The 18,513-nt window shown below is 37.2% G+C and overlaps 1 protein-coding gene across 1 annotated transcript in view; it reads left to right on the top strand.

Annotated features, from left to right (window-relative positions):
- The window catches only part of C2CD3 (C2 domain containing 3 centriole elongation regulator), a 183,250-nt gene that overhangs the window by 100,853 nt on the left and 63,884 nt on the right, over positions 1-18,513 (top strand). The window contains exons 19-21 of the mRNA XM_069070830.1: positions 4,960-5,132; positions 8,422-8,545; positions 17,271-17,539. Of these exons, the coding sequence (XP_068926931.1) occupies positions 4,960-5,132; positions 8,422-8,545; positions 17,271-17,539 (566 nt within the window). The remainder of the gene's footprint in view (positions 1-4,959; positions 5,133-8,421; positions 8,546-17,270; positions 17,540-18,513) is intronic.

Raw genomic sequence — 18,513 nt, 5'->3', positions numbered from 1 at the left:
GGCAGTGGTCAAAAGGAAAACTATTAAGGGGGGGAAGGGAGAAGGGAGGGAAAACATGAACATTAACAGGGGCAGGAATAGGATGGGGGGAAGGAAACAGATAACAATCATAACTGTAAATGTGAATGGAATGAACTCTCCCATAAAACGGAGACAGCAGAATGGATTAGAAATCATAATCATACAATATACTGTTTACAAGAAACACATCTGAAACAGAGGGATACACACAAGGTAAAGGTAAAAGGTTGGAATAAAATATATCATGCCTCAGCTAAAGTAAAAAAAGCAGGGGTAGCAATCCTTATCTCAGATAAAGCAAAAGCAAACCTAATTAAAAGAGATATGGAAGGAAACTATATCCTGTTAAAAGGCACCATCGAGAATGAAGCAATATCATTACTTAACATATATGCACCAAGTGGTGTAGCATCCAGATTCCTAGAGGAGAAGGTAAAGGAATTAGAGGAAGAAATAGATAGCAAAACTATACTAGTGGGAGACCTTAAACTCCCCTTCTCTGAACTTGATAAACCCAACCTCAAAATAAAAAAGAAAGAAGTTAAGGAGTTGAACAGGATTTTAGAGAGGATAGGTATGATAGATCTCTGGAGAAAACTGAATGGGGATAAAAAGGAATATACTTTCATCTCAGCGGTTCATGGCACGTACTCAAAAATTGACCATGTTCTAGGACATAAAAACCTCACAATTCTATGCAGTAAGGCAGAAATATTAAATGCATCCTTCTCAGATCATGATGCAATAAAAATTATATGCAATAAAGGGCCAGGGAAAGACAGACTAAAAACTAATTGGAAATTAAACAATTTAATCCTAAAGAATGAGTGGGTCAAACAAGAAATTATAGAAACAATCAATAATTTCATTCAAGAGAATGATAATAATGAGACAACATACCAAAATCTGTGGGATGCATTAAAGGCAGTTCTTAGGGGAAGTTTTATATCCCTGAGTGCATACGTGATTAAATTAGAGAAAAGGGAGCTTAACGAATTGGGCATGCAATTAAAAAACCTAGAAAAAGAACAAATTCAAAATCGCCAATTAAATGCCAAGTTAGAAATATTGAAGACAAAAGGAGAGATTAATAAAATTGAAATTAAGAAAACTATTGAATTAATAATTAAAACCAAGAGCTGGTTTATGAAAAAACCAACAAAATTGATAGACCCTTAGTCAATATGATAAAAAAAAAAAAAGAAAACCAAATTATGAGTATCAAAAATGAAAAGGGTGAATCTACCTCCAATGAAGAGGAAATTAAAACAATAATTAGGAATCATTTTTCCCAATTGTATGCACATAAATTTGACAATCTTAGGGAAATGGATGAATATTTACAAACATACAAGTTGCCCAGATTAACTGAAGAGGAAGTAAATTACTTAAATAATCCCATCTCAGAAAAAGAAATTGAACAAGCCATCAGTCAACTCCCTAGGAAAAAATCTCCAGGGCCAGATGGATTCACTAGTGAATTCTATCAAACATTTAAAGAACAATTGATTCCAATACTCTAGAAACGATTTGGGGAAATTAGTGAAGAAGGAGTCCTACCAAATTCTTTTTATGACACAAATATGGTACTGATACCTAAATCAGGAAGAGATAAAACAGAGAAAGAAAATTATAGACCAATCTCCCTCATGAATATAGATGCAAAAATTCTAAACAAAATACTAGCAAAAAGACTACAGCAACTTATCTCAAGAATAATACACTTTGGTCAGGCAGGATTTATTCCAGGAATGCAAGGATGGTTTAATATTAGGAAAACCATCAGTATAATTGATCATATCAACAATAAAACTAGCAGAAACCACATGATCATCTTAATAGATGCAGAAAAGGCTTTTGACAAAATACATCCATTCCTATTAAAAACATTAGAAAGTATAGGAATAAATGGAGCCTTCCTTAAAATAATAGCATCTATTTAAAGCCATCAGCAAGTATTACATGTAATGGGGAGAAGCTGGAAGCATTTCCCATAAGATCAGGGGTGAAACAAGGGTGTCCACTATCACCCCTCTTATTCAATCTGGTACTAGAAATGTTAGCAGTAGCAGTTAGAGAAGAAAAAGAAATAGAAGGAATGAAGTTAGGCAAAGAAGAGAGCAAGCTATCACTCTTTGCAGATGATATGATGATATACTTAGAGAATCAAGTAAAAAACTACTTGAGACAAATAAATTTGGCAAAGTTGCAGGATATAAAATAAACCCACATAAATCCTTGGCATTCCTATATATTTCCAATGAAATTCAACAGCAAGAAATAGAAAGAGAAATCCCATTTAAAGTTACTGTACACATTATAAAATATTTGGGAATCTACCTGCCAAACAAACCCAGTACCTGTATGATAATAACTACAAAACACTTTTCACACAAATAAAATCAGATCTAACTAATTGGAAAAATATCAATTGCTTGTGGCTGGGTCGAGCTAATATAATAAAAATGACAATTTTACCTAAATTAAATTATATATTTACTGCCATACCAATCAATTTACCAAAAAACTACTTTATAGAGCTAGAAAAAATAGTAACAAAATTCATTTGGAAGAATAAACGGTCCAGAATATCAAGGGAATTAATGAAAAGAAATCCTAGGGAAGGTGCACTAGCTATACCAGATTTCAATCTGTATTATAAAGTAGCAGTCATCAAAACTACTTGGTACTGGCTGAGGAATAGAGGAGTGGATCAATGGAATAGATTAGGCACACGAGATTCAGAAGTCAATGACTATAGTAATGTATTGTTTGATAAACCTCCAGACCCTGGTTTTTGGGATAAGAACTCACTATTTGACAAAAACTGCTGGGAAAACTGGAATATAGTACGTCAGAAACTGGGCATAGACCATTATCCAACACTATACACCAAAATCAAGTCTAAATGGGTGCATGATCTAGGTATAAAGGTTGATACTGTAAGCAATCTCCTAAAACAAGGAATAGTTTACCTATCAGACTTGTGGAGAGGGAAAGACTTTATGACTAAACAAGAATTAGAGAACATTATAAAATGCAAAATGGATAATTTTGCCTACATGAAATTGAAAAGCTTCTGTACAAACAAAGCCAATGTAACCAAGATTAAGAGGGAGGTGGGAAATTGGGAAAGAATTTTTACAGTCAGCATCTCTGATAAAGGCCTCATTTCTAAAGAGGCAGAGAATTGAGTCAAATCTATAAGAATACAAGTCATTCCCCAATTGCTAAATGGTCAAAGGATATGAACAGGCAGTTTTCTGAGAAAGAAATTAAAGCTATCTATAAGCACATGAAGAAATCCTCTAATTGACTATTGATTAGAGAAATGCAAATCAAAACAACTCTGAAGTACCACATCTCACCAGTCAAATTGGCTAAGATGACAAAACAGGAAAATGACAAATGCTGGAGAGGATGTGGGCAAATTGGAACACTAATGCATTGCTGATGGAGTTGTGAACTGATCCAGCCTTTGTGGAGAGCAATCTGGAATTATGCCCAAAGGGCTATAAATACTTTCATAACCTTTGATCCAGCAATACCACTCCTAGGGTTATATCCCAAAGAGATCATAGAAATGGGAGAAACATATGTACAAAAATGTTTATAGCAGCTCTTTTTGTGGTGGCAAAGAATTCGAAATTAAGGGGGTACCCATCAGTTGGGGAATGGCTGAACAAGTTGTGCTATAATGCATGTTATGGAATACTATTGTGCTATAAGAAACGAGGAGCAGACAGTCTTCATATTTACTTGGAGAGGCTTAAAAGAACTGATGCTGAGTGAGAAGAGTAGAACCAGGAGAAATTTGTACACAATTATAGACACAACGTATGTGTAATGACCAACTTTGATAGACTGGACTCTTCTCAGCAATGCTGTGATATAAGTCAATCCCAAAAGACTCATGATGGAGAGAAATGTGTGCATCCAGAGAAAGAACTAGAAAGAACTAAGTTTATATCCAGGTGGAAGCAAAATACCTGATCTTTTTCCTTCTCTTATTTGGTTTTATGTCCTCTTTACCATTTTTCATTCCAGCTGGTACAATCCGTCCTTATAACCTGACTAATGTATAATGTGAAAGTACTTACAGATCCTATACTTGACTATAAGCCGCCATGGGGGAGGGAGAGGGGAGGGAGGGGGACAAAATGTGAAACTCAAGGAATTGTGGAATTGAATTCTGTAAACTAAAAGGAAACAAATTATTAAAAATAAAATTTAAAAAAAAAGAAATGTTTGTTGAAGTTTTAAATTGTTTATGTTGCCCTAGTTATTGCTGCTATTGCCCTAGTAATTTAATCATCTATTTGATATCATTCCCATTGTTTTACTATAGCTAACAAGTATATATTTGTATTATGAAATTCCTTTGTCATGAATTTGGAGGAGGTTCTTAAATCTTTGTTCAGTAATCCTACAATAAATTCTAAATAAAAATTTATTATTCACATTCTGTCCCTTTATGGCACTGTGAATAATAAGGTATTGACATAGGAAAAGGCAGGACAAGAACAGAAGTAAGGGGAGTAGTCCAATTTGACTGAGACAAAAAAAGAGAAGGAACGTTTGAAAAGTGAGGAAGATTTATTGAGGAGGTTAAAGGAAGATTGTGGCAGGACCTGGAATACCAGATCAGGATTTTATCCTTTTTTATACATTAGGAAACAAAGGGTTTTTTGTTCAGAAGAGTGACAACAAAGTCATGCATTAGAACAATTACTTGAACTATCAAGGGGAATATGATTTGATTAAAGGGCATGAGACTAAAGACATAAAAACTATAATATTTGTTGTCTTGATAGTAGCCAAAGTGAATAGATTTAACATTTAATTAATTTAACATTAACCAAACTTGAATCTTACATAATCAAAATGACACATAGACATATTCCTTCTGGATGAAGTTCTATATCTATTTATTTACAGGTACTATTACCCCAATGTCAGAGAACAGATGGTTGCCAGAGGCTCATTGCCATTATCCCGACTGTGTGCCATGGTGACCATGCAGCATCACAAAAATGTGGGACTACAGACCTTTAACCTGCCTTTATTCCCCAGATCAGAGAACAAGGATGAATTCCAAGCCCAGACAGCAGGTAACTGAAAGAGTTTTATATTTCCTTTCAAAAGTGGTGTTTATTTTTGGTTTGTTTCTCTTTTTTTTTTTTAAACCCTGCTTCCTCTCAGTGTAGTTCTCAGTTTATCTGACTTAAATTTGTTGCTATATTAATAAGTTTCTGTTAAAATTTCAAGATTTTATAGTTGTAAGGGACTTATAAGAAACAGAAATACCACTTTTATGACTTACGCTCTTTGCTCCTGGCTCTGCCTTTTGGAACCAAGAAAAACATGTTAATCTCTTGTTTATATAATAATAGTAATAGATAGAATTTATATAGTGCTATTATCTCATTTTATGTTCTCACAACCCTGAAAGATAGGTAGTCCCCATTTTACAGATGAGAAAACTGCGGCAGATCTGTGTTAAATGACTTGCCCATTGTCACATAGTGAGTGAGTGTCTGAGGCAGGATTTGAACTCGTATCTTCCTGACACTAAGTCCACGACTCTAGCCACCTAACTTACCTCATGAAAGTGCTTTAATCCAGTGGGATTTCAGCCAGTCTTTGACCTTGACTTTTCTGCAGAATTTTTTTTTTTATTTTTTAACTTTTTTATTTAAAGTTTTGAGTTCCAAATTCTATCCTTTCCTTTCTCCCCCCCTCCCTGAGACAGTAAGTAATCAGATATGTTATACATGTGCAATTATATAAAACATTTCCATACATTAGTCTTTTTGTACAAGAAAAGAATAAAAGAAAAATGAAAAATAGCATGCTTCAGTCTGTATCCAATCACTATCAGTTCTTTCTCTGAAGGCAGATGGTATGCTTCATCATTAGTCCTTTAAGATTGTCTTGGATCATTGTATTCCTGAGAATAAGTCATTCAGAGTTCTTTATCAAACAATATTGCTGTTACTGTGTATAGTGTTCTGGTTTTGTTCACTTCACTTTGCATCAGTTCATGTAAGTTTTTCCAGATTTTTCTGAAATCATCCTGCTTATCATTTGTTATAGTATAATAATATTCCATTACAATCACCACAGCTTGTTTAGCTATTTCCCAAATGATGGGCATCCCTATGATTTACAGTTCTTAGCCATCACAAAAAGAGGTGCTATAAAAATTTTTTTACAAATAGGTCTTTTTCCCCATTTTTGGCTACCTTAGATAGGATATAGACCTAGAAGTGAATAGCACTGAATCAGAGAGTTTGGGGCCATAGTTCCAAATTGCTCTTCAGAATGGTTGAATCAGTTCACAGCTTCACCACCAGTTTCTGTTTTAACAGCATTGACTATCTGCTGTTCCTGAATATTCTGACCCTCTTGGCTTCCATGACGCTGCTTTGTGTTGCTTTTTCTCCTACCTCTCTTATTATTCTCACCTATTTTTGTGTATCATCATCTTCCTGTCCCCTAATGCATGGGGTATCCCTCCTGTTTGGTCTCAGCTTTTTTCCCCTTAGTTTTTTCATCTGCTTCTATGTATTGAATTATCAATCCACCTAAGGAGATGATTCCATATCTATAAATGAAGCTCCAATCTTTCCCCCAAACTCAAGTCCCAGTTCTTAAACAACCTAATAGACAAGCTCTACTTGGATGGTTTTGCTGGAACCTCAAACTCATCATGTCTAAAATCATCTTCTCTCAAACCAGACCTTCTCTTCAAACTTTCTCTTTCTGTCTTTCTGATCAGCCAGGCTTGAAATCTTAGAGTCTTCTTTGACTCTTCCTTATCCTTCAGTTCATCCCCTCCCCTAAACATCCATCAGTTGCCAAGTTCTGTAGATTATACCTCCATAATTCTGTTATATCCATTTCCTCTTCTCCACTCATACTGTCATTGTTATAGTAGTATAGCCACTTCTGTAGTTCAGGATCTCACCACTCTGCCCCACATTCTCTCACCTGGTTCATTGTTAACCATCTCCTAGCTAATCTGCCTCCATCTGCCCTCAGTCCATCCTTTATACCACTGTCAAAATAATCTTTCTAAGGCTCTAGTTTGATGAATCTACTTCTGTTCAAAATCTTGCATTGAATCTAAAATGAAACACTCTTTTAGTTGACATTTAAGGTATTTACAGTATGGTTTCAAGCTACCTTTCCAACCTTACTTCACTTTATTCCCAGTCATATATTCTAAGATCCTGGCAAAGTGTACTACTATTTATTTTTCAAAATGACATAACATCTATCACATCAGTGAATTCATTCACACTATTCCCATATGTCTGCAATAGGCACTGTCTTCATTTTCATCTTTTTATGTCCTTCCCTTAAAGTTTCAGTTCAAGGGCCATCTCTTTCCTAAAGCCAGCCTTCCCTGATATCCTCAGTGGAGTTATGTATAAAAAATGGTAAGGAAACTGACTAGAGAAAGCAAGAGTAAATGTGTTCCATGATTGTAAGCGAAGTGAACTCTGATTAGCAGTCTATAGGAAGCCCCTCACTGAGACCCAGACAAACTTGAATTAAAAAGAATGAGGACAGGCTTGCCAATCTTCCTCCTGTCAGCCCTGGAAATTTTGCCTTCCATAAGTTCTAAAAGTTCACAGTCCTACCTTTAAATATTTCTATAGTTGATTTTATGAGCAATATTGCTATAGCAATTTCTTTGTTGACACCAACCTCCTCCCTCTCTTTGGCAAATGCTACTGCATTCGACTCCTTTTTTTTTTTCCTTTTCCCTTTCAGAGACCCATTGTGATCCAAAGTTTGAAATGGAAAAATCATTTCCTCAGCTACTGAAATATCCTGGGTTTTGTAGGTCAGTCTCCAGAAATTCTGCAGCAAGGTGCCCTTGGGATACATGAACTCTACTCCCATTCCTGCCACTAACTTACTCTCTGACTTTGGGCAAGTCTCTTTCCCTCTCTAGACCTCAGTTTTCATCCTGTACTGGATGAAATATATATTTTCTTCCAGCTCTAACATTACACATTATGAGGACCCTCATGCCCTAACAATTTATGTTGTCAGAATCAGAAAACTTCAGAGGAAGGGAACTCAGAGGTCGTTAGTCCAACATATATATGAATAATTCTTGTAAATCTCTTGTAGTGTCCTTAATTTCAAAGTCTGTAAAAGAAAGTTGTTGGATTATATGTTCTCTAAGATCCCTTCTGACTTTGACATTCTATGTTTTATATTTTAGTAAAACTTTCTACTAAAGATAGAAGCTAAAATTTAGTTTTTTTAGTGGGTTCCTTCTAGCTCTAACCTTCCATCTTCTGTGTTCTAAGATATCTTGTAACTTTTGAACATTTGATGACCAGAGCCCCGAATGGTTTACTTGTCACCCTTGTTTTTCAGGTCTGTTAGATGTGAGCCTAAGGTACAGGCACACAACCAAGACATCAGAGGGAGTCATTCCTGCTCGAACTGTGTCCATCTCAGTGCACATTCACAGAGCCAGTGGTTTACAAGCAGCAGCAAGGTAAGGCTCTTTTCTAAGAATTGGAATGGGTGCTGGTTCAAATTAGCTTTCTTTTGTTCTGAAGTTAAAATTCAAGAAATTAGCAAGCATACTTCTTCCTTTTTCCCTCTTATAAAATGCTCAATGAGCTTATCAGCAAAAGCTGTTGTCTAGAAGACAAGCTCTATCTAACCTATCTTAAAAGTTTAGGCTGTGGAGCAGCTAGGTGGCACAGTAAATAGAGCACCAGCCCTGGAGTCAGGAGGACCTGAATTCAAATACAGACTCAGACACTTAACACAAAACTAGCCGTGTGACCTTGGGCAAGTCACTTAACCCCAATTGCCCTACCTTCCCCCCTCCAAAAAAAAAAACCAAAAATAAAGTTTAGGCTACAAATAAATCCTTTTAATTATCTTTAATTAGTGCTTAGTTCCTCTTGAGAGACCTGATACCCACGGAGCTTTACTCAATACTCCTATTCATCCACCAAGGGTTTCCTATTCTAGAAGATTGCCCTCAGTATTTTACGTAGGACAGTTCCAAATTTGTCTTGGCTCAGTTCTCATCAGTGGCTGACCCTTGTAGTAAGCTGGATTACCCAACTGCTTCTCCACTCAGCTAGTATTTATCACATACCCACTACATTGCAGACCTCTTGCTAGGACAGGGGACAAAGACAAAAAGGAGCCATCAAGGCTTGCACATTTTATATGAGAGATACATGTACACAAATCAGTAAATGCAAGATATTGGTAAAATAGATACAATTATCTTTTGGGGAAGGATTCCTAACAGCTGAGGGATATAAAAAATGCCTTTTCTGTAAGAGGTGGCACTTGAGCTGAGCTTTGTTCCAAAAGGTAGAAGCAAGGAGAGTATCCTAGGACTGGGAGACATCCTAGCGCCAAAGATGGAAGATTGTGTGTGGAGAAGAGCAGTTAGGTCAGTGTGGCAAGAGCACAGAATGTGTGGTGTGCAAAGTAATTCACAGTTAGCTTGTATAGTCAGTCTAGAACCAAACTGTGAAACAATGCCAAAAAAAGTTTATCCTAGGGGGAATAGAAAGCCACTGAATTAAAGGAGCAACGTGGTCAAATCAGATCTCTGCTTTAGGTATTTCAGTTTGATAGCTCTATGGAGGATGGATTGGAGAGGAGAAAGACCGGATGCAAGGAAACCAATTAGGAGGCAGTTGAAGTTGGCCAAGGTAAAGATGATGAGGGTCTGAACTAAGGTGACAGCAAAGAGGATTGAAATGAGAGAAGTTATAAAGGTAGAACCTACAAGATATGGTAACTGATTGCGATTAGATGCTGAGTGTGAATTAAGAGAAGAGTCAAGTATGACTCAGTGATTGAAATGATAATAATGTCTTTGATAAATATAGGGGAACTAGGATAAGGAATGGTTTCAGGGAAGAAAGATGAGGCTTGTTTTAGAAATGGTGAGTTTGAGATACCTTTGAAATATTTGTTGTTTTTTTTTCTTTAATATCCATTTGGTGATGTCTAACAGGCAAGCAGAAGAGAGGTAAGAGTAGAATATGTACATTTGAGAATGATCTACAAAGAAGTATTAGTTGAATTCTGGAGTGGGAGCAAAGGTGCTATCACTGAAAGAATAGACATAAAGAAGAAGGCCCAGGACAGAGTCATCCATTATGGGACATGGATGAAAAGTTTACAGAGGATCTGGAGAAGGATTAGCCAGACAGGGAGGAGGAAAATTATGAGAGAGCAATGTCACAAAAATGCAGAAAGGAAAAAATATCCTGAAGGAGGCATTGGCCAACAGTGTCAAAAGCTGCAGGAGGATCAGGGAGATCTGAGAAAAAATCACTGAGTTTGAACAATAATTAGATCTCTTTGTGTTTTGTGTGTGCCACATACAAAACAGCACAATCCCCACTAAGGAACCAATTTCCTAGGGACATAAAAAGGGCAAACCCTTTTTTCATGTGGATCAGTGCCTGAAAGAATTACACATACTATCTTCCAAGGGCAAGATTGAGCTGATGACTGGATACAATAGGACTGGGGCAGCTCCATGGCACAGTGGATAGATCACTGGTCACCATTTAAACCTGAATTCAAATCTAGCCTCAAACACTTACTGATTGTGTAACCCTAGTCAAGTGACTTAAGCCTCTGCCTGCCTCAGTTCCCTCATCTGTAAAATGGGGGTCATACAAATAAGAGTTAAAAGAGCATTATAAAGTGCAAAATGGATAATCTTGATTACATTAAATTGAAAAGTTTCTGTACAAACAAAGCCAATGTAACCAAGATTAAGAGGGAAGTATGAAATTGGGAAAGAATTTTTACAGTCAGTGTCTCTGATAAAGGCCTCATTTCTAAAATATACAGAGAATTGAGTCAAATCTATAAGAATCAAGGTATTCCCCAATTGATAAATGGTCAAAGGATATGAGCAGGCAGTTTTCAGGGGTAGAATTAAAGATATTTGTAAGCTTATGAAAAAATTCTCTAAATCACTATTTATTAGAGAAATGCAAATTAAAAAAACTCTGAGGTACCACATCTCACCGGACTGTCAGATTGGCTAAGATGACAAAACAGGAAAATGACAAATGCTGGAGAGGATGTGGAAAAATTGGAACACTAATGCATTGTTGGTGAAGTTGTGAACTGATCCAACCATTCTGGAGAGCAATCCAGAACTATGCCCAAAGGGCTATAAATAAGTACATACCCTTTGACCCAGCAATACCACTTCTAGGGTTATATCCCAAAGAGATCAGAGAAATGGAAGGAAGACCCATATGTACCAAAATATTTATTGCAGCTGTTTTTGTGGTGGTAAAGAATTGGACATTAAGGGGATGCCCATCAATTGGAGAATGGCTGAACAAGTTGTGGTATATGAATGTAATGGAATACTATTGTGCTATAAGAAATGAGGAGCATGGGGGGTGGCTAGGTGGTGCAGTAAGTAAAGCGTGCCCCAGAGTCAGGAGGACCCAAGTTTGGTTCTGGCTTCAGACACTTGACGCCCACACAAAATAAAACTAGCCGTATAACCTTGGGCAAGTTACTTAACCCCAATTGCCCTCCAAAAGGAAAAAAAAAAGAAGAAATGAGGAGCAGATGGACCTCATGTCTACCTGGAGAGACTTATACAAACTGATGCTGAGCAGAGCAGAACCAGGAGAAATTTGTACACAGGTACAGATACAACGTATGTGTGACAACCAGCTTTGATAGACTGGACTCTTCTGAGCAATGCAAGGTTATAAGTCATCTCCAAAAGATTCAGGAGGGAGAGAGTTATCTGCATTCAGAGAAAGAACTAGAAAAAATGGGGTGGCTAGGTGGCGCAGTGAGTAAAGCGCTGGCCCCGGAGTCAGGAGGTCCTGAGTTCAGTTCTGGCCTCAGACACTTAACACCCACACACACACACACAAAAAAAAACTAGCCATGGGCAAGTTACTTAACCCCAATTGCCCTCCAAAAAAAAATGCAAAAAAAAAAAACTAGAAAGAACAGTTTGAATGCAGACTGAAGCAAACCACCTGCTCTCTTTCTTTTTTCTTGTTTGGTTTTGTCTCCTCTTTCCCATTGTTCATTTCATAGGTTACAATCCTTCTTTACAACCTGACTAATGTCTAATGTGAAAGTATTTGCAGATCCTGTACTTGATTGCATGCCGCCATGGGGTGGGCGGGGGAGGAAAGTTTGAAACTCAAGGAATTGTGGAACTGAATTTTGTAACCTAAAAGTAAACAAACAAATTAATAAAGAAAGAAAAAATGGGGGTCATACTAGCACCTACCTCCCAGGGTTATTGTGAGGATTAAATGAAATAAATATTGTTCTATTCTGTATCAGTCCAAGATGTCAACAGCATTCACTCAAAAAGGCCCCCGCTTTGTAGTAGTCCTGGTGTCCTCCCCCACCTCTTGGGAAAGATGTGAAGAGAGGAGAAGCGAAGGAGTGTGTGAGAGGAGCGAGAGGCCTGATCAAGGGATAATGCTAAAGCTCAGGAAATGTCCTGGCCCCTTAGGGATACCAACCTCGCCTCCACCACCCACACAGCTGATTGGGAAGAGGAAAAGCCACTTAGCTTCCCTGAATGTAGCACTTCAAGAAGTGGCCCAGGCTTTGAGGAGCTGAACTTCTGTCAATAAAGGAGCTGAGGAAATGTGCTTACATTAAACTCCAAAGAGATTGTTGCAAATCAGTTTTCAGTCACCTATCTTCAGTTCCCCTTATAATGATACTGATGGAATATTTTGGGATTCAAATTCTCCAACAACGTGTAGTTAGATGAAAGAAGAAATAAACAGCATGACAGGAGATGTAGTGTTGAAATGTTAGATATTATTAATTATATTCATATTACTCCTCAGTGTGAAAAACCAATGTGTATCAATAAAGGTGCTATTTAATTTACTCCTACTATAACAAAAATAAAATCTAGAAGAAAAACTAGGTATACAAAGTTTAAAGCCCGAAATAGTAAAAAATTTATAAAATTGGCTAAACAGTTTGATAAAAACATGGTGGAGCTAGATGTAAACAGGAACAAGACATTGAGACTCCATGATTCTGTCCAGTTTTAGAAGAAACTTTAAATAATTATAAAGATGCACAGATATGGAATCTGCAGTCAAGGTCAAGATTCCATGAGTGTGATGGGTAAATTTAGCAGCACTACAGTATGACATTATATATGCTTAACAAGTAACTTCTTTCTTGGAATTGAATTCTGCTTTTTCTGACTTTAAGTCCAGCACTCTGCCTTCCTAAGGCAGATGAGGAAATAGTGTGTTTGGTTGAATGTGTTTGTAACTTGCTCAGAGTCAAGTACCTAGTAAGAGACATAGGCAGGACTAATTCATTCATTGGATACTTAACAAATATTTGTCAAAAATCTGTAATGTGCAAGGCATTTTCCAAAGTGAATAGACTTAAAGATAAACAGAGACACAAATCCTGCCATTATGGAGCTTACCTCTTTCCTTCACTAAATTGAGAGGATGTATGCTTGTATGTGCCATATATAACATAAATTGAATATAGTCAGTGCAAAGGAAAAGGCAAGCAAAGGATTTATTGTTTAGTTCTCAGTGGCACATTTTAGGAAGGACATAGACGGATGGAAACACCTCCTGACAATGTCAAGCATCTAGGTGTGTAAAAGGATTGTGGAGACCATGCTGTCTACAAAGATTGGTTTACAATTTTACAGAGAGCTGAGTTTATCCCTTTCAGAAAAGGGAAGACTTAGAAGGAAGCATACAACTCTTAAGTATTTGAAAGGTTGTCATGTAAAAGGAAGAATTAGATGTATCTTGCATGGCCCCAGAGTACAGAAGCCACAAGTGGAAATTAAAGAAACAGATTTCAACTCAATATAAAGAAAAGCTTCCTTCAATCAGCTTTCCAAAAAGTGTTGGTAGTTACTGTTATTAATATTCTTAATGGTAATGGATAGTCAAGTCAACAAGCATTTATTATATTCCAGGCACTGTGCTAAGTACTGGGGACACAGAGGCAAAAAATCATGGTTCTTGCCTCAAGGAACTCATATTCTAATGGAGGAGCCAATGCAAATAACAATGCATATCCTGTCGAGGATAAATTGGATATAATCTCAGAATGAGAGAAATGATTGTTTTTATTATATTAATAACCAGTTATTCAGTTAGGATTGAGGTTTTTCCTTTCTACTTCCTCAGTTAGGGACCAACCCTTATAGGCCAGTCAGTCAGTCTCTAGAGGCATTGCTAATAGATGAGATTGCCCAAATCCTCCGGGTACATGTTCTGTGATCTTGGGTGGGACCTCACCCAACTAAAAGACTTTACAAACAGAATCTAATCTACGTGAATTCTTGCCTAGGAATGAGTCCCTGCCTTGGAACCCTCCACTAGAATTTAGGGTACCCACCTTATGAAGGAGAAAACAAACCAGAGTTGTCTGGGTATAGATGGATTTTATTGTCCAGATTTGCTGGAGGCACCTGAGTCTCATGATCAAGTTGTGTTCTCAGCAGCAGGAGCTGAAGACTTTTGGGCCACCTCCTTATTAGTATGTCCATCCCCTCATTAATTGTCCATCAGTCAGGGTTGATTTTCACCTGTTAGGGATACCTTCTTTTCCAAAGGTATTTAAACATTCAGGGATCTCCCTGGTTTTGTCTTTGGTTACCAAGAGAGCTCATCAATTTATTGATTATTTGGTATCCCAGTTAATAGATAGATCATTAATTGCCCAGAAACTCTGTTTCTCAGGCTTTTCATTCATCACAAGAGGAAAGGCCATAGAATTGGAAAGAACTAGAAAGACCTCTGCAAAAAATATAATTGAATCTTAGTCTTGAAGGAAGCCCAGAGGCAAAAACAGGGAGGAAGAACATTCTAGGCCAGTGAAAAATCAGTCAGGAAATGGAGTGTTGTATACAAGGATAGCAAGAAGACCAGTGTTGCTGTATCACAGATTACATGGATAAAATGTAAGAAGAATGGAAGATTAGGAAAGGGCCAAGTTATGAAGAACTTTAAAAATCAGAGAATTTTATATTTGATCCTAACGGCAATTGGGAGCCATTGGCATTTATTGAATAGAGGAGTTTAATGGTCAGACCAGCAACCTTCAAAAGATCATTTTGGCAGCTGAGTGGAGGATAGAATGGAGTAAGGAGAGACTTGAGGCAGGAAACTCGGCCAGAAAATTATTGCAATATTCCAGGCATGCAGTGATGAGGGAAGACCTACCAGGGTGACATCTTGGCCAAAAGAGCTTGGAATCAAGGAGACCTGGGCTCACATTTTAGGTACTTACTGTGTCTGTGACCATGGACAAGGGAATTAAACTCTCTGGTCCTCAGTTTCCTCATTGCTAAAATGAAGGGGAGCTGGACTCAATAACCTAGAGTCACATCTAGCATTAAATCTATGAGCTTATAATCAACAAATTTACTAAGTGCCAGGCTCTGTGCTAGCAGATGAGGAAAGAAGAAAAAGAAAAATAGTCCGCCTCCAGGTTTTTCACCTATCTTTAGGACTAGCCATCCAAAAGAGCTTATATTTTACCCTAAAGGTATTAAGGAGCCATTGGAACGTTCTGAACAGGGGAATGAAATGGCTAAACCTGTGCTTTAGGAATTTCACTTTGTCATTTGTATGGAGAATGAATTGGAGAGAAAAGCAGTTTGCAACTGGGAGACCAGTTAGGAGAATAATAATTCAAATGAGAAGTGTTGAGGGCCTGCACTAGGGTGGTGATTATGTAAACAGAAGGGGTGAGATGTGGAGGTAGACAACAGCAAAATTTAAAGTGAGAGTGGGGCATTGAAGATGACATTGAAGTTGGGATATTCGGAAAAGGAGTGGGTTTGGTGACAAAAGATATAATCAGTTCTCTTTTGGGCTTACTGAGTTTGAGAAACCTTTGGCATTTCAGTTTGAAATGTTCAGTAGACAATTTGTGGTATTGGTTTTGAGATCAGGAGGGGAAACTAGAGGGCTAAGATAAAGAGCTCTGGGAATCATCAGACCCACAGTTGGTAATTGAACTCATGGCAATTGATAAGGTCACCAAGGAAGAAAATGAACCTCAAATTCATTTATCTTAAATCCTTCTGATGCCTTCTGATTCTAGCAAATGGGTTCTACTGCATAGGATGGGCTTTTGATAATTCCAGCAATAAAAACAGTAGATACATATCAAGATCTCTTTCTAAAAAAATCTCCTCTCTAGATCATAGAATCTCAACTGGATGGGTTAAATATCTAGTCCAATCTCCAAATTCATTGTAAATTCATCCTACAATATCTTATACTTGAATGCCTCTAGTGGCCAAAAAACTCAATTCTTCATAAGGCAACCCAGTGCTTTTCTGTACATTCCTAATTTTAAGACATTTTTCCCGTGTTCAGCATCCTTAGGTCTGATGGATGATCTTGTCTGTAGTTGCAGGGTGTAGTGGCAAGCACCCCAGTGTCCCCAGGGTGCCTGCTCACACAGGTTCTTGGATCTGCTTTGATAAAGGAAAGCAACTCAAAATGGGTTAACAAGCTTACTTTAATCAGTCAGACATATATCATTTACCTTGTTCAGGGGAAAAAGGTCAGCACCCCGAACTTCAAAGCATACAGGCAGAATTATCAAGACAGAAACAGATCAAGGAGACAGATTTCCAAACTGTCCAACCATTACATCCATACCCAGTCAACATCTGGGTTTCCACATCTGGGTTTTTCAAAGCCCGGGGACTCTCAACAACGGCTTCCCAGAATTCAGATCAAATCACAGAACACTTCTCAAAGTGAGTCCCAAAACAAAGCTACACATCAGGGCTTATATAGCCTTCTCCTGGCTCAGAAAATGTAACAACCTTATTGACTCACTGGCCAATCAAGAAGTATCTACTGAAAAACAAGCTTCCCTCCCCAGGCTTCAGGTGCATTTTAGCCTAGGGGCAGGGAAGATCTTCCAAATTTGCATTCCCATTACACAGGGCTTTGGGCCAGACTGGCATCAAAAGTCTTTGTCATTTTTCAGACTTCTTGGCTTATGATTCCCTTCTAACAGTTCTCTGACTACCATAGACTTTCTTATTTAGCCAATACTATTACAATCCCTTATCACTCATCACTGTCACTAATTCTACCTCAAAGACAGCAGTCATAGTTCCATTAAGTCTTCTCTTAGGATGTATTTCCTGGGTAAGCTGAAGTCTAACATTACTTTACCCCTGCCCTTTTTTCTCCCCTCAGAGTCATAGCTGAGCAGGAGCCTTGTTTGCAATATAATGCAACAGTAGGTGTTAATACTTCAGTCACCACACATCTCTCCTTCCTGCCCAAGGGAGAGCAACGCCAGACACGCCCTGTGGCCCGTACCTTCTGCCCTGAATTCTCCCACCACATGGAGTTCCCTTGCAATCTGGTGACACAACATAGCAGTGGTGAAGCCTGTTTTCTGGCAGAGCTGTTAGAGTTTGCTGAGGTCACTTTCTCTTTGTATCACCAAGACATCAAGCCAGGTGAGTTCAAATAATATTATTACTTTATGTCCATGTAAGTTCACATACCTAATATGTGAATTCAAAGGACTTGAACTCTAGAATCCAAAGCCAACAGTCATTTACCTCATCTATCAATCAAGTCAATCAGCAGGTATTTATTATGTGCTTACTAACAAGAAAGAAAAAAGTTAAGGACCTGCATGTAATTTTTGAAAAAGGTTAGATATTAGATATTTAGATCTCTAGAAATTATAGTTGTTAGAAATAAAAAGGAATATCACTGTTTCTCATGTGTATGGCACTTTTACAAAAATTTGCCATGCACTAGTACATACAAACTTTATAAACACACAGAGAAGCAGAAATATTATATATATTATTTACTTATCACAATACAAGGAAAATTATAACTAATAAAGGGTAATTGAACAAAGGACACAAAATGAAATGGAGAATAAATAACTTAATCCTAAAGAATATGTAGGTCAAAGAACAAGTCATAGAAATAATAGATAATTTCATAAGTGAAAATGTCAACATACCAAAAGTTTTTAGGATAAAGCCATTACAGTTCTTAGGGAGAATTGTATTTCTCTAAATACTTTCATCAATAAAAGAGAAAGAATTGATCAATGAATTGTGCATAAAACAATGAGAAAAGTAACATTTAAAATGCTACTAAACACAAAAATAGAAATTATGAAATCAAAGAGATAAAATTAAAAACAAAAAATTTATTAACATTTTTAAAATTTATTTTTAGTTTTATAAGATTTTGAATTCTAAATTTTACCCCTCCCCAAGACAGCATGGAATCTGATATAGACTATACATGTACAATCATATTAAACATATTTACACATTTGTCATGTTGTAAAAATAATCAGAACCAAAGGGAAATTCCATGAGATAGAAAAAAGCAAAAAAAAATTATATTCCATTACATTCATATACCACAACTTGTTTAGCCATTCCCCAATTCATAGGTATCC

Source organism: Petaurus breviceps, unplaced genomic scaffold, assembly GCF_028583685.1.
Source record: "Petaurus breviceps papuanus isolate PSGF00001 unplaced genomic scaffold, PetGlider_PUasm1.0 90823, whole genome shotgun sequence".
NCBI lineage: Eukaryota > Metazoa > Chordata > Mammalia > Diprotodontia > Petauridae > Petaurus > Petaurus breviceps.
Note: the sequence above shows the minus strand (reverse complement) of the source record. Positions and strands in the feature narration are given on the sequence as shown.